Source organism: Oryctolagus cuniculus, chromosome 14, assembly GCF_964237555.1.
Source record: "Oryctolagus cuniculus chromosome 14, mOryCun1.1, whole genome shotgun sequence".
Taxonomy (NCBI): domain Eukaryota; kingdom Metazoa; phylum Chordata; class Mammalia; order Lagomorpha; family Leporidae; genus Oryctolagus; species Oryctolagus cuniculus.
In genome coordinates this window covers 18,372,107-18,387,160 of record NC_091445.1, presented here as the reverse complement: position 1 = coordinate 18,387,160, position 15,054 = coordinate 18,372,107, and the positions used below count along the sequence as shown (strand labels likewise).

Sequence of the window (15,054 nt, the reverse complement as noted above, 5' to 3'; positions counted from 1 at the left end):
GGGTGTTGATTGGCGTCCCGGCTGCTCCTCTTGTGATCCAGCTCCCTGCTAATGGGCCGGGAAAAACAGTGGAAGATGACCCAAGTGCTGGGACCACTGTACCCATGTGGGAGACCCAGATGAAGCTCCTGGCTCCTGGCATCAACCTGGCCCAGACCCAGCTGTTGCAGCCATTTGGGGAGCAAACCAACAGATGGAAGACCTCTCTCTGTCTTTCCTTTTCTGTCACTTGTCTTAAATAAATAAAAACCTAAAAAAAATTTTTTTTTCTAAATAAAGGCAGTGATTTTGCTATGAGGACTCCTGGTACAGACTATTAAGGGTAACATAATTTAACTCATCTTATGAGCCATCTCCAATGTCAGAGCATTCCAAATATTTTACACATAATGGAAATTATCTGTGAAATATAATGACTGAGAATGCAAGCCAATATTCCCCAAATCATTTCAGGATTTCCACATTCAAGGCAAAACAACTACAGTACACTCTCATTAAACTTGTTTTAAGAAAAGTTTATTTGTTACAAAATGTTAAATACTAAAAGCTAAAAACATACAAATTTGGGTCAGGCTATATTAAAATACACACATACCCTTCTTTGCAAAATTATTAAAGGTTGAATTAAACAGATGCTTTAAATAAAATAAAGGACTCTTTGAGGACATTTTTGTCTAGTTAGCTGTGTCAGTGTAGCGTAGTGTCTAAAATTACTGTTGCACTTGGCTGTCTTGGAAGTCGAATTTATCCAATTCTTGAGTCTTCTGCTGCTATCTGTGTGAAGCCATTATGCTGGCTTGGGCAGAGCTAATTCCAGTTATGATACTGGAAGTTCCAGATTACAAATCGAGTCTCCTGGGATAGGGACGTGGCGTGGTCAGACGTATGAAAGAGTTAAGCAGGGAAAGTTGGCCCAGAAGGACAAGACCTCAGTTCTACCAATCTCTTCTCTAACAGAAATGATTAGGAAACCTACCAAAGCAGAAACCAGCCCAAAGCAGACATCCGTTAACAAGTCATGTGTCCATCAAAAAACAAACTCAAAACCGGCATTCATTTCTCCATGATAGTCTGTAAATAATTCTTAAATTTGTTATCTTAAATTGAGTTTTCAAAGGTACCGGGGAACGCCCATCCAGTGGCCGTGCTCGGTCTGCCCAGCTGGGTGGTGGAGGCACTCACACAGCTGGCAAGGACCTTGCAACACAAAACCACATGCTCAGCCCCCACTGTGGCCACAATGCCTGCAGTCTGTCTGAATGACAGATACCACCTTCAGGAAAAGGTTTTGCTTTGCAACTTCCACTCCTTAGATTAAAAGGTATCAGTGGAGAATTCTAAATGCTGTCATTTAGACGGGCCTGGGTAAGATAGATGCTGTGAAAAACAAAAGGCCATCCTTGTATTTGGAAACTTCTCGAATGGGAACAGAGTTCTGGAAATCCACTACAGGCTCTATCCTTCGCAAGACTGATTCGTGCCAAACAGGAATTGCCAACAGCTGATTAACTCAAGTGACTAAAATACAAAAAAGCAACACACATCCCAGCACTCTCCTCATGGGACGCAGCCCTCCTACAGTCAGGTTTCCTGGAATACATCTCTGGGGACTCTTTGTGGCTGTTTCACTCCTATACTGTGTGCTTACATATGAGGGCTAACGAACTGTATGGGGTCCTCGTTCCATAAGATAAAACCTGTAACCAATCCTGTGAAAAGCTGAGAAACCTCTATGTATCCTAAAGTCACTGGGAATTACAAACACATTCCCCCACTGAGTTACAGATGAAAACAATGTAACAACAAAGAATAACCTGTTTCCCACCTCCATTAGCTTTTGAATACATGGGATTCAAGAGAAACCAGAATTCGCCCTCTGCCCACTACCATTCTCTCACCTTTGATCTATAGCCTCTCTTTAAACTTACTGTGTCATCTTGCAAGACCTGACCATGGTATTCCTCATTAACTTTTCGATCCTCAGAAAAAATTCAAACAATTCAAGCCACTCACTTCCTAATCTTGAGAAAATATCCTTTAAAAAAAGTCTTGAGCCTTCCATGGCAAATTCTCTAGCAGGCATCGTTATAGCGGTCTGCGGACGGCCAGCTGTCACTCTGGTCTTACAGAACGATGGCCCACCAGCGACGCAGCAGGGCCGTGAGGTTTCAAAGGTAAGACAACACGACATGGTCCTCACTTGCCCCTGGTGGCGTGGAGGCCCTCGGGGGCACAGTCGGCCGGGGAAGGGAGAGTCCGCGGTACGTCTGCCCTCGCCCCGTCATCTCAGCCCCACCTTCCTACTTCCAGGGAGAACAGTCTTTGAGCAAGAAAACATGGCAGGAAATACACAGAATGGAGTGAAAACAAGGGGCCTGCTTCAAACATGAAAACGCCCAGGCGCCGAGGGCAGGAGCTGCAGAAATGCAGGGCCCTGGGCGGCGCCTCGGGCTGCACATGGACGAAGTCAGCCCTGTGTCGGGTTCCTGCCTCGTCACAGTCCCAGGGAGGACCCGGGTGACTCAGCTGGATTGTCCGGATAAAATCGTTTTCATGATTACTCACACACTGATTGGGGCGACGTAGCATTCCACGTTCCAAACGTCGGGCAGATTTCTACCCTGAAACCTCCTGTCGGCTGATGAGTGTTGGATTTCAACAGCAGTAGTTACACTGGGCCTTGCAATGACCTTAGTTCACTGGAGCAATGAATCAGATACGATGCAATTTTTGTATTGACCCTATGGGATATTTTTTAAAAATTGAAGAATTCTTACCTGGGAGGGAAAAAGAGAGCTGGACACAGCTTTCTATGCTGGGGAAGCCTTGGTCGTGTCTACCTTACACACAGCTCGTTCCCTTTCAGACCACAAACGCACTAAGCTGTGTGTGCTTCTGCTTGGAACGCCTGTCCTGGTTTTTCACTGGAACCCAGAGGGATCCCCCTTCCCACAACGGTAACAAAAGCCAGTGTGTTTGTGTCTGTCGAAGCTCCAGGTCACATCACAAGGCAGCGACACTTCCGGGAGTGAATATACTTCCTGTATTCCGCGAGCTGCCTCAAGTACAGGTTCGATGGCCATCTGTGCTTTTCCACAAAGCTGCGCTCTTCCACTGCAATTGCAAGCAACAGAATGTTAACTGAATACATCTCACTTCGCATGCAGCTGTGAGCTACTGCCATTCCACTCAACACGAGGGCCCTGGAACCAATTCGTGGAAAATGCAATGAAAAGATCGGTTCATTCTGCTACAAAAGGATTTACGTATGATGTGATGAACAGGTGTATACACCCTGCTCACTGACTGATCAGGGAGTATTTGATTATTTTCCTTTCCTTTCTCAAGAAAACTTGGATTTTCCTGTAGATGACTGACATTTCTACTGAGTTTTCTTTGTAGTTAACCTTCCACATTTGTTTCTAGTTTTTGCTTATTTGAGATGGAGATGCAGAGAGCTTCCATCTGCTGGTTCACTCCCCGAAAGTCAGCAGCACCTTCCTGGGAGCTCAATCCAGGTCACCCACCGTGGGTGGCAGGGAGCCAGTTTCTGCCACCATCACTGTTGTCCCCCAGGGTTCGTTCTGGCAGGAAGCTGGAGCCGGGAGCAAACCTGGGACGTGACCCAAGGCACTCTGAGAGGCAATGCAGGTGCTTCAACCAGCGTCTTCACTGCTGTGCCAAGTGCTCCCGTCTCGAACTCTCCAGGGTCCTGTCAATTGTGGTCCCAGTCAGTGTGGTCTTCAGGTTGTTGCTGCCGCTGCTCCGGAGCCTGCCATCTCCCGGGATCCCTGCGCTCTCTTGCTTCCTGGGCCTGCTGCATGCCTGTGAGCTGGACCCCTCCCTTCCTGAACTCTAGGTCCTCCACTTTCTCTCCTCTCTGATTATGGGGAAGCACAGCCTTTATTGGCTTCCCAAAAAGCGGGGTCCAAGCAGTATTTTTGTTACCATCCCCTCCCACTTGCTAGAGAGGGAGTGCTGCAGACTCCCCCCGCTTGTTAAAGAGCCTGCTGGGTCTGCACAGGCCAGTGCTGACTTCAGAGGCCTTCTAACCGGCTGCCATCAAAGCCTAGCACTTCCTAGGGTAAGACAGTCGTGTGCTTCCTAAAACTGCCTTCGCCTTGAGATTGACCAGTTCTTGTGTCATAAAGCTGTCTCACCTTGTAGCTGTGACTTGCTAATTCCTGACACACCTAGGGCGACAGTGTGCCCCCTCCCCAGACTGCTGATTTTATACCCTGCTGATTTAGAGAAAAAGACAAAGGATTGGGGTTGACTCATGAGACACGAGTCCAGCCAAGACCACATGCGTAAATAAACTGTGCCTTTCTTCCCAAAAGTGCCGCTTGGTTTACATGGTCTACGGTCTGTGACCCTTTGAGGCCCGCTTGGTGACGACACGTCTTGATCCCGGCAGTGATGGGTAATGTGGTTTGGGAGAGAGCCCGAGCTTGCAAACTCCCCCGCAGGGTGCTGAAGACGCTACTCCCTGCTTTCTGGTTTCCAGCATTTTTCAGAAGCCACTGCCATTCAGACTTGGTAGATGACTGTCCTTGGTAGATGGCCTGTCCTTGGTAGATGGCTTGTCCTTGGTAGGTGGCCTGTCCTTGGTAGGTGGCCTGTCCTTAGTAGATGACCTGTGTGTGTGTGTGTGTGTGTGTGTTTCCCTTAGCCCTGGAAACTTCCTAGACTTTTCTATTTACACTCAGCATTCTTATCTGCACCAAAGATGCACCCTGTTCGCTCATGAAGCTGAGCACTGGGCAAGTCCCTCCGATTTGCTGACTTCTCTCCTTTAGCAGTGGGGCAACGTCTTACCCACCTCTTTCCCATTTTTTTTTTCTGTATGAACTTCTATTAGTCAGACATCACACCTTCTAGGCTGAGGCTCCGATTTCTTAAAAAGCACATTCTTTCCTATCTCTTTAACTTTTTATCTTCCTGGTGGATTTCCTTGCCTGTATCTTCTAACTCTTTTGCTTAGTTGTTGTTGCTACTGCTATTGTATCTTTAAATTTCCATATACAAACTTTTTTTTTATTGTTTCTTCAATTGTGGTAACATACACACAACACAACATCTGCCATCTTACCCAGCTCTCAACAGCCAGGTCAGTGCTGGTAAACACATTCACACTCTTTTTTCAACTTGCCAAAGTAAAACTCTGTACAAACTCGTCAACAACTCCCTCCCCACTCGCCCCCGCCCTGCAGCGCCACTTGACTGCCTGCGGAATACTGTTTCTCTGCAATGATGCCCTAAGGCCTCCTTCACGGACGGTAGCCCTCATCCTTCCAGGAGGGTTATCTTAGGAGTCTGGGCTTTTATTTTTTCTTCAGGTTTTCTTTTATTCCAGAGAGTCTCTGTTCTTCCAAGTTCCGTCTCATATTTTTATTGATTTTGTTTTTGGTGCAGGTGTCCGCTGATCCCCTTGAGCACCTTGTATTGAAGACCCGGCGTAGCAGCCGCTGACTGCTGGAGCACACCGCGGCGTGGCTGGCAGGCACACGTGGGGCTCACGGAGCGGAGTCACAGATGAACTGCATCTGTAGGCCGGTTCTCTGGTCCAGGGAAGATGCTCCCACACCAGGCCCACGGTAAGGGAGTCAGGGTGGAGAGTTCCAGAAGCTAGACATGGGGAGGGGGCTGGAACATCCCATCACCACCACGTTTCGGCCCAGAGCCTCGTGTCCAACCTCAGGACACCCAGAGTTCATGAGAAGTCCCAATTCCATAGCTCTTGCTGCTTTAACCGCTCCAGAAACAAAAGCCTCTGCCGTCCCAGGGAGATGCAGGAGCAGCTGGCTGGCGCACGACTGTGGGCAAAGCTTCTCAGCCAGCATCCGACCGCCGGCAGCCCCGGCCCCCTCCTTGCTGCCGCACACCTGCACCTCGAACTCCTCCGGCTTTGGCCGGGGCATTTGGCCTGTGTCTCCTCGGCATGCCCTCTGCGGGTCGGAGGTCTCCTGCTCAGCCATGAGCCCTCTCCCTCCACTGTGTGCCCTGGATGCAGGCTGCAGGCCCTGGGTGAGAGGGAAAGGAGGCCCAGGTAACACCAGCCTAACCCCCTCAGGCAGGGCAGAACTCTGGAGAGCAGCTGGTGGCGTGGCATGACAGGCTAGGCCGCCACTCAAGATGCCGGCGGCCCACATGGGAGTGCCTGTTTGAGTCCCAGCTGTGCCCCCTCCAACCCAGCTTCCTGCTAATGCACCTAGAAAAGCGGCGGAGGATGGCCCAAGTGCTTGAGACCCCAGCGACCTTCATGGGAGGCCTGGATGGAGTTCCCGACTCCTGGCTTTGGCCTGGCCCAGCTCTAGCTGTTGCAGCCATTTGGGGAGTGAATCAGCAGATGGAAGACCTCTCTCTCTCTATCTCTCGCTCTCTCTTTGCCACTCTGCCTTTCAAATAAATAAATCTTATGACAAAAAATAAAAAAGAAAATTTATCACAGATGAGCCAGAGCTTAGGGGCACTAAGAATGCAGCTAAACCAACCCCCTGAAAACAAAGAGAAGCAAAAATTAATGCAGCCTCATGACACGTAAAGGGGGCCGGGTACAGGACCATGTGGAGCAGGGGTGCCCGTGACCCCGTGAGGAGGACATGCCGCTTCCAACAGGCAGCCCCTGCTCGCTTCAGGGCGCCGTCCTATGGGCTCAGAGGAGCTATACTGTCCTCAGCAATGCCAACATTACACTTACAGAAGACGCTGGGGGGCCCACGAAATCCCTTGGCAGCTTGCACTTGACCCACAGCTGCCGTCTGTAACGGTGGCCGGAGGGGCTCCTCGCTCTGCCCCGTGGAAGGACACATCTCTGCAGAGCCCCAGGTGGAGTGGCCACCGCAGCGGGAGGGCTCTCAGCTGCCCCTGGGAACCCCCACGGAGAAACAGGAGGCAGTCACGGGCAGGCCCAGCCGCCGACCCCACACTGGGCAGCCACAAGGGACTTCACAGGCAGATGCGTAAGCAATGCAATAGAATAAGAATTCACAAGGCAGAAGACTTAGAGCATCTTTCCCTCATGGACATCAGGCATCTCCCCCAGAGGTGAAGTAGAAAACAGTCCTTCACCCAGCGCAGGTGACCGCAGGCAGCGTAATGCAAGTGGCCCTCGGACCAAAATGCTGTTCGTTTCTGCTCAACCTCTTAATGGGTAGGTACAGGACAGCCTCCCGGCAGGAAGCAGCAGCACGCCCTATCTCGACGCGTGGACTTTGGTTTTCGCTGCTTTGGTCTGACTGTTCCTGCCGTGCGTTCCTGTCTGGCTCCCACGGAGGGGCGTCCCATAAGTAGACTGTTGCTTGGCTGAATATATCGTCAAAACCCGACTGTATGCGCCTGGGTTTCCTGAGCTGTGCAGGCTTCTGAATGAAGCTAAGAGGCTTTCGTGTCTTTCACAAGCAGAATCTTCTTTACAAAGAAAAATTTCATGCAGAATTCTTTGCTTTTCATCTCAATTTTTCCTTCAATCTACACTAGGTAAAAACTTAGCCAACTGCCATATCGAACCTGATGGTCTGGTGTGACAACTAATCCATTTTTCATTTTCTTCCCTCTTAGGTAATACTTAAGACACTTACCTTTGTTTGTGGAAATCTCAATCATTTACCTTGAAAATCACTTTCCACATACCCTATGCGCAAACACTCTTTGTTAATTAAAGTTGTCATTCCAAAGTACTACAAAGGACTCTTATCTACATATCTACATAGGACATAATCTACATTTTCAGTACAATGGAACTATACATTCTAAGTAAGCAGCAGTTAAATTCCTTTATAATAAAAAGTTTTAAAAATCTACGCTGTTTAAATTTTGCTTCCAGCCTAATCAAAACCAAGATCTTATTTATCACAAATAAATGCCATGTGAGGACACATTTTGCCCCCTTACCTATTTCAGAAAAAAAAATACATTTAAAAATGGATGGGTGCCATAAAATAATCATTAGAAAACTTCTGTGTAATGCAGGACAACCTACTTCTGTAACACAAGGTGACTGTAATTACAGCCCTCAGCTACCACACCGCAGAATTTAAAAGGAACGCACTAACCGACCCTTCGCATGCAGTGCAAACTGTCATGTCTGCCAATTACATTTCAAGCCAAACAACCAAGAGCATTAAGTTTTCTTCTTAGAAGATAAAGTGGTCATCTACCTGAAAGGTCTTGAAATTCGGGCTTTTGGCTGAAGATGAGGTAGTTAGTGGCAATGAAATGAAGGAGCCAGGTTGAAAGGCAATCAGAGTGGTGGAACTGCAAGAAAAGTAAAAAGTGAAACAATATCACACCTCGAGCGCCCTGGGGTAGGGGTGGGGGGGTTGCACTGGGGGAAGGGATGGTCTGGGAGCAGGCACCAGAGCCCCCGTCTGTGCATCTGTCTCCCGGGGAAAGGGACCATTAGTAACAAGTCACAGTAAGTGTGCATCATTCAAGGATGAGCCCCAACCAACAGTGCATTACGGGCTAGCACGCCCGAGGCAGCCAAATGTTTATGAGCAGCCACCAGGCTGCCTCCTCAGTGTGCAGATACAGTTTCTCCACCGGGTCCCTGAGGATTTAACTCAAGTTTGCATCCAAAGGCCATGGGCCTCACTGACTGCACCTGTATCTGCACACAAGGCAGAGTTTGGTGAGCAGCATCTAAGCAAGTTAACCTGAAGAACAAACCAGAACCATCATGAAGAGGAAACACCAGCAGCCCGGGGTGATACGTACCCATTTCCAGGAGAACATTCTGTCTGAATGGTGGTGCTTAGTAACAGGGTGATGGGTAACTACTTCTAGAACATTCTGTCTAAACAGTGGTGCTTAGGGGCAGCAACTGCTACACCTCTCAAGATCTCCCACAGTTCTCATTCTGAGTTCCAACACCTGCTAGTGGACACTCAGCAACCTGGCCATGGACATCACTGCCTTGGTGCCAATCCTGGAACCCTCACCAGTCCCTCTGACCACAGATCACAGAAACTTGCTGGCTGGCAGCCCTGGTGAGTGAGCATGGTTCTCTGATGATGATGGTGGTGGGGGTGGTGATGATTGTAATACTATATGCCTCACATAAAATGCACCATTCTCATCATCTTGACGTGCACAGTTCAGTGGCATTAAGCACGTTCACCTGGTTGTGCAACCAACATCACTATCCATTCCCAGAACTGCTTTTATCACCCGAACTGAAATGCTGTACCCATTAAAGAATTTTTATTGTTTTTTTTTTTTTTCTTGACAGGCAGAGTGGACAGTGAGTGAGAGAGAGAGAGAGAGAGAGAGAGAGAGGTCTTCCTTTTGCTGTTGGTTCACCCTCCAATGGCCACCATGGCCCGCGCGCTATGGCCGGCGCATTGCGCTGATCCAAAGCCAGGAGCCAGGTGTTTCTCCTGGTCTCCCATGTGGGTGCAGGGCCCAAGCACTTGGGCCATCCTCCACTGCCTTCCTAGGCCACAGCAGAGAGCTGGCCTGGAAGAGGGGCAACCGGGACAGAATCCGGCGCCCCAACTGGGACTAGAACCCGGTGTGCCGGTGCCGCAAGGCAGAGGATTAGCCTAGTGAGCCACGGCGCCGGCCCTTTATTGTTTAATATTGTTCTCCTCTGCCCCTAGCCCTAGCCCTGGAAACCACTGTTCTACTTCTTTTCATTAAATCTGACTATTCATTGACGTGAAATTTGCACTGTTTATCATTTTGTGTCTGGCTTCTTCTTCACTGAGTACACTGTCCACGGTTCATTCAGCTGTAGCAAACATTACAATTTCATTCCTTTTTAAGGATGAATAATATTCCAGATATTCCAATGTATGGATCGGCCACATTTCTGTTCGTTCCTTTATTCACTGCTGGACATTTAAGTGGCTCCCACCTTTTGGCTAAGAACAGCTCTTTTACCATGAAATAAGCAATAAGTCATGCCAAACTGAAGACAGGGCTGTGATCTCAAATATCAAGGAAGAAAACCAAGCAGGTGCTCTGTCACGACGCTTTATAGCCTGAGAAGAGCTGACCGTGGACATTCACAAGTCTCTCTTGCTTTCACTACAGAAAATCAGAACCATAGAATTGGAAGGGGCTAATAGTTCACCTGATCCCATATCATAGATTTTTAATGTTTGACAGACATACAAACATTGTACCAATTCACGGGGTCCCACGTGATGCTCTGATACATGTATACACTGTGTGGTATCCAGTCAGGGCAAACCTATCTGTCTCCTCCAACAGGCAACATTGCTCCACGGTGAAAACATCCAGGATCCCATCCACAGTGCATTGCAGCCATCTCTCAGCACATGAATGGGAGTGATCCCAAGGGCACTGAGTGCAAACCTGCAGCGACTTTTAGTAGAGGCTGCCACAGCCACCTGGAGCAGCTGACCTCCCACGGCAGGTCAGGACCTGCCGAGGGGCTGCAACCTTGACTGGGAAGGGCGAGCTCAGGGATGAACAGCTGGCTGCCAGCACAGGTGCTTCCGACATGAAATTTTATTTTTGACCCAGATTTAAGAAATCCTAACGGTGGGCTCTTGGCAATGCATCCCATTGTAAAAACCAGAATATATGCTAACCTGGAGGACAGGTTTAAACTGAAATAAGCAACAAAATGAAAGAGAAAGGTATTAAAAAGCCAAGGGCCAAATGCTGTAGGACTTCAGGGCTATATGAAGAACATGGGGAAGTACTGAGAAATTCAGGGGAAAGGGTCAGAAACACAACGGGTAGCCTCAGATAACCAAAAATTAACACACAGACTGTAAGTAAGAAGATGAATTTAAATTTAAAAAACAGATTAAATTATTTATTTAAAAACTCAGAGTCAGACAGAGGGAGAGACACACACACCGAGATGTCCCATCTGCGGCTCACTCCCAAATGGCTGCAAGGGCCAGCACTGGTCAGGCCAAAGCCAGGAGCCAAGAGCTTTATCCAGGTCTCCCAGCTGCGTGCAGGGGCCCAAACACCTGGGCCATCTTCCACTGTTTCCCTAGGCCATCAGCAGAGAACTGGCTTGGAAGCCGAGCAGCCAGGACACGAACTGGTGCCCATAAGGGATGCTGGTGTCTCAGGTGGAGGCTTTATCTGCTACGCCACAATGCCGGCCCGATTTTAAATTTTTAAAAAATTATTTTTTTAATTATTGATTTCAGAGGCAGAGGCAGAGAGATCATCCATCTGCTGGTTCACTCCTCGAATGCCTGTAACACCCAGCGCTAAGCAAAGAGCCTACAGCACAATCCAGGACTCCCTCGTGGATGACGGGGACCCGACTACTTCAGCCATCACCTGCTGCCTCCCAGGTGTGCCTCAGCAGGAGGTCGGGAAGGAGAATGGAGCCAGGACATCAGTACGGGATGTCGGCTTCCCAAGTGGTATTTCAACAGCTGCGCCAAACGCCCGCCCCGAGGTACCATTTTCAACATGAGAGTGCATACAAGTTCAGCGGAATCAGAAAGTTTGGACGGCTAGGGTTGAGATGGGAGGAGAGGTGAGGAGCGCCCCCTCGGGCTGAAGGACAGGTCTGATAGAGTGAAATAAGCACCCCCACACCTCGCCTGTGTGGAGTCTTCCCTCCCCACATCGTCCCCTGTGGGGAGCAACTCGGACTAGACTGTTACTGGAATTAAGACTTATTCTATGTATCTGCTCTCCCACAATATGGCGCTGAGAAGGGAGTAACAACTTCTACGCAGCTGCCTCTCGCCAACTTGAGTGATGACCTGCAGGAGCTGATCCTGCTCCTGATTGGAGGAGAGCAGCGTACTCGGCGTGTGGGTAGCAGAGTTGGGATTGGTGGAAGAGGACTATAAAGGAGGAGAGAGACAACATGCACCAGGAACACCTGAAGGAACATCTGAGCAGCCCCCGAGAGAGCCGGCCGGCGGTGTGCCGCTCCCCCGTGGAAGTGGGGAAAGTGGCAGGGGGAACTGCCCTTCCACGGAGGTGGAAGGGTCGGTAGCCAACCCGGGAAGAACCAGCAGCAAACCCGGGGAGGGCCGAGCAGACAAAAGAACAGCGCAGGGTCCTGTGTCATTCCTCCACGAAGACGGGGAGCGACATAATGGTGCCGTGACTCAGATAGGAAACCTAGGCAGGGTTTAGTGTCATTCCTCCACGAAGAGGGGGAGTGACAGTCCCCTGCAGAGAGGGATCACAGTGGAGAATGGAGAGGGGCTCAGGGAAGCATTGGCCCGGAGCGGGGATGCGGGAGCTGCTCTCTGCACCAGCAGGTGCACGACGCGTACTCCCCGTACCCAGTGTGGCCCTGGCAAAGGTGGAAACAGAGTGACTGGCAAGTGTGCCTACTCAGAGCGCTTCCAGGAGCTAGTTCCGCTCACAGGCAATCCGACCCCCTGGAAGTCTGAGAAATGGTGAGGGACAAGCCAACCGAATCCCGCCCAACAGGATGAGCCTCATCAAGATGTAGCCACAAACTACAGACTTCAGGGAGAACGTGGAGGGGAAGGCCCCTGCGTCTGGGATTCAGAACAGTCAAAGTAGGGCCACGAGGAGGAGAAGGAAGGAGAGCCAGTAAACTTAAGCTTGATCATAAGCAAATAAAAACTTTCAGAAACAAGGGGGGCATTTGGGACAGGCAAGACAGCATATGAGAGTGCCTGCCTTCAAGTTCCAGCGCCACTTCTGATCCAGCTTCCTGCTAATGTGCACTCTGGGACGTGGCTCACGGACTTAGATCTCTGCCACCCACAGGGGAGACCAGGGTTGGGTTCCCAGCCCCTGGCTTCAGCCTGATCCAGCCCCAGCTCTTGCAGGCATCTGAGGAGTGAACCAGTGGGTAGAAGATCTCTGTGTGTGCCTCTGCATTTCAAATTATTTTTTTTTTTTTGAAAAAAGCTTAAGCTTAAGCTTTCAGGCCGGCGCCGTGGCTCAATAGGCTAATCCTCCGCCTTGCAGCGCTGGCACACCGGATTCTAGTCCCGGTCGGGGCGCCGGATTCTGTCCCGGTTGCCCCTCTTCCAGGCCGGCTCTCTGCTGTGGCCAGGGAGTGCAGTGGAGGATGGCCCAAGTCCTTGGGCCCTGCACCCACATGGGAGACCAGGAGAAGTACCTGGCTCCTGGCCTCGGATCAGCGTGATTCGCCAGCCGCGGCGGCCACTGGAGGGTGAACCAACGGTAAAAGGAAGACCTTTCTCTCTGTCTCTCTCTCTCACTGTCCACTCTGCCTGTCAAAAAATAAAAATTTAAAAAAAAATTTAAAAAAAAAGCTTAAGCTTTTCAGAAACAAAAACATCCAAGAAGAGCTGATGTCTTAGGAAAAAAAAAAAAAAGTAAGGATCATCACATAGGCAGAAGGCAGGCATGGGAACAGGTCAGGGGAATGTCTGACCATGCAGTCGTAAGTAATCCTGAAGAGGAACGGGTGTGTGGAGGGATTTCTCTCTCATACACACTGTTTGAAGGATCCTACAAGGTAAGGGAAAGGAAGCTTATGTCCATTTTCAAAAAGTATGACAGCCTGTCAGAAAAGCAAGAAAATAATGTATCAAAAATGGGCCAGTGAGGCCGGTGTCGTGGCTCACTAGGCTAATCCTCCGTCTGTGGTGCCAGCACACCAGGTTCTAGTCCCGGTTGGGGCACCAGATTCTGTCCCGGTTGCCCCTCTTCCAGTCCAGCTCTCTGCTGTGGCCCGGGAGGGCAGTGGAGGATGGCCCAGGTGCTTGGGCTCTGCACCCCATGGGAGACCAGGAGGAAGCACTTGGCTCCTGGCAACGCGCCAGCTTTAGCGGCCACTTGTGGGGTGAACCAACGGGAAAAAAAGGAAGACCTTTCTCTCTGTCTCTCTCTCTCTCACTGTCTACCTCTGTCTGTCTAAAAAACAAAAGGGGGCCAGTGTTATGGCACAAGAGTTTTGAGTCCCAGCTGCTCCACTTCCGATCCAGCCTTCTGCTAATGCGCCTGGGAGGTAGCAAATGGCAGTTCAAATGCTTGGGTCTCTGCCACCATGTGGGAGACCAGGATGGAGTCTCGGGCTCCTAGCTTCCACCCTGCCCAGACCAAGCTCTTGTGGACATTTGGGGAGCGAACCAGCAGATGGAAGACCTTTCTCTGTCTCTCCCTTTCTGTCACTCTGCCTTTCTAATGAAGGGATGAATAAATGAAACATTTTAAAATGAGCTATGGCTGTGAGAATGCTAAAAAGAATTTTTCAACTAAATTTGGAAGAAGCCATTGATCCCAAGCTCAACATAGATATTTATATTACAAAGAGAGATCAGGCCGAATCAATTTTTATACTTGTTTCTCACCCCTAAAATTAAATGCATAATGATCTTAAGACTCAATCATGAGAAGAAAAAAGTCCACAATAGTCAAGGCACAGATCTGGTTGTGTCCAGTGACTTTCTTCCTGTGCCCAGAAACGCGCATGCTGATTACTGCATTCATCTCAATCCAGATGCGGCTTTTCGCTGTCACCGACTTCTGTCCTTTGCCCTATCACGTGGCTCCATTTCTGCCACTTAGATAAAGTCAAAGCTGTCACGCCCTTTAAACCCAGGGTGTGGAAACTGACAGGGACAGAAAACACAACACATTGTTCAATGGACACATGCAAGATAGATTCTTGTGAACCAGACCTTGAGGGTGGGCTCCCTGCAGGTTCGGTACCCATCAGAGGTGTGGCTGGGAGGGCAGGGTGACCCTGGGGGCAGGACCTTTCTACTCCCAGGAGTAACAGTGGATAGGGGCAAGGTACAGCGCATGTCGGGGAGGCAGATCTCAACAGAGCACCGCTGGCTTACTTACGGAGCTGGCCCAGGTCCCATCACACGCGGGCTCTAGGACCGCAGCACCACTGTCACTCGTGATCACCGCGTCAACTCCATCTGTCCCCAGCTCTCAAGCAGAAAGAGGCCCTGAGCTGAGAAGCCCAGGAGAGGCAGGGTCTCCTGCAGCAATTCCCAATCTCAAGTTTTTTTAATCCAGCGAGACAGACCACACATGGCCATTTTGCAAGGGTTACCGAAGTGCACCCGCATCTCCAATAACTGGGGAGCAAAACACGTTCACCCGACGCGGGAATGGAGGAGGGGAGAAACAGCG

At 49.8% G+C, this 15,054-nt stretch overlaps 1 protein-coding gene across 2 annotated transcripts in view; it reads right to left on the bottom strand.

Moving 5' to 3' along the window:
• Positions 1 to 494: 494 nt before the first annotated feature.
• Positions 495 to 15,054, bottom strand: part of RHOBTB3 (Rho related BTB domain containing 3) — a 58,636-nt gene continuing 44,076 nt past the window's right edge. For both annotated transcript variants that reach the window (XM_008261963.4, XM_051853987.2), the window contains exons 11-12: positions 8,160 to 8,256; positions 495 to 3,114 (exon numbers count right to left, since the gene is read on the bottom strand). In XM_008261963.4, the coding sequence (XP_008260185.3) occupies positions 2,999 to 3,114; positions 8,160 to 8,256 (213 nt within the window). In that variant the 3' untranslated portion in view covers positions 495 to 2,998. The remainder of the gene's footprint in view (positions 3,115 to 8,159; positions 8,257 to 15,054) is intronic.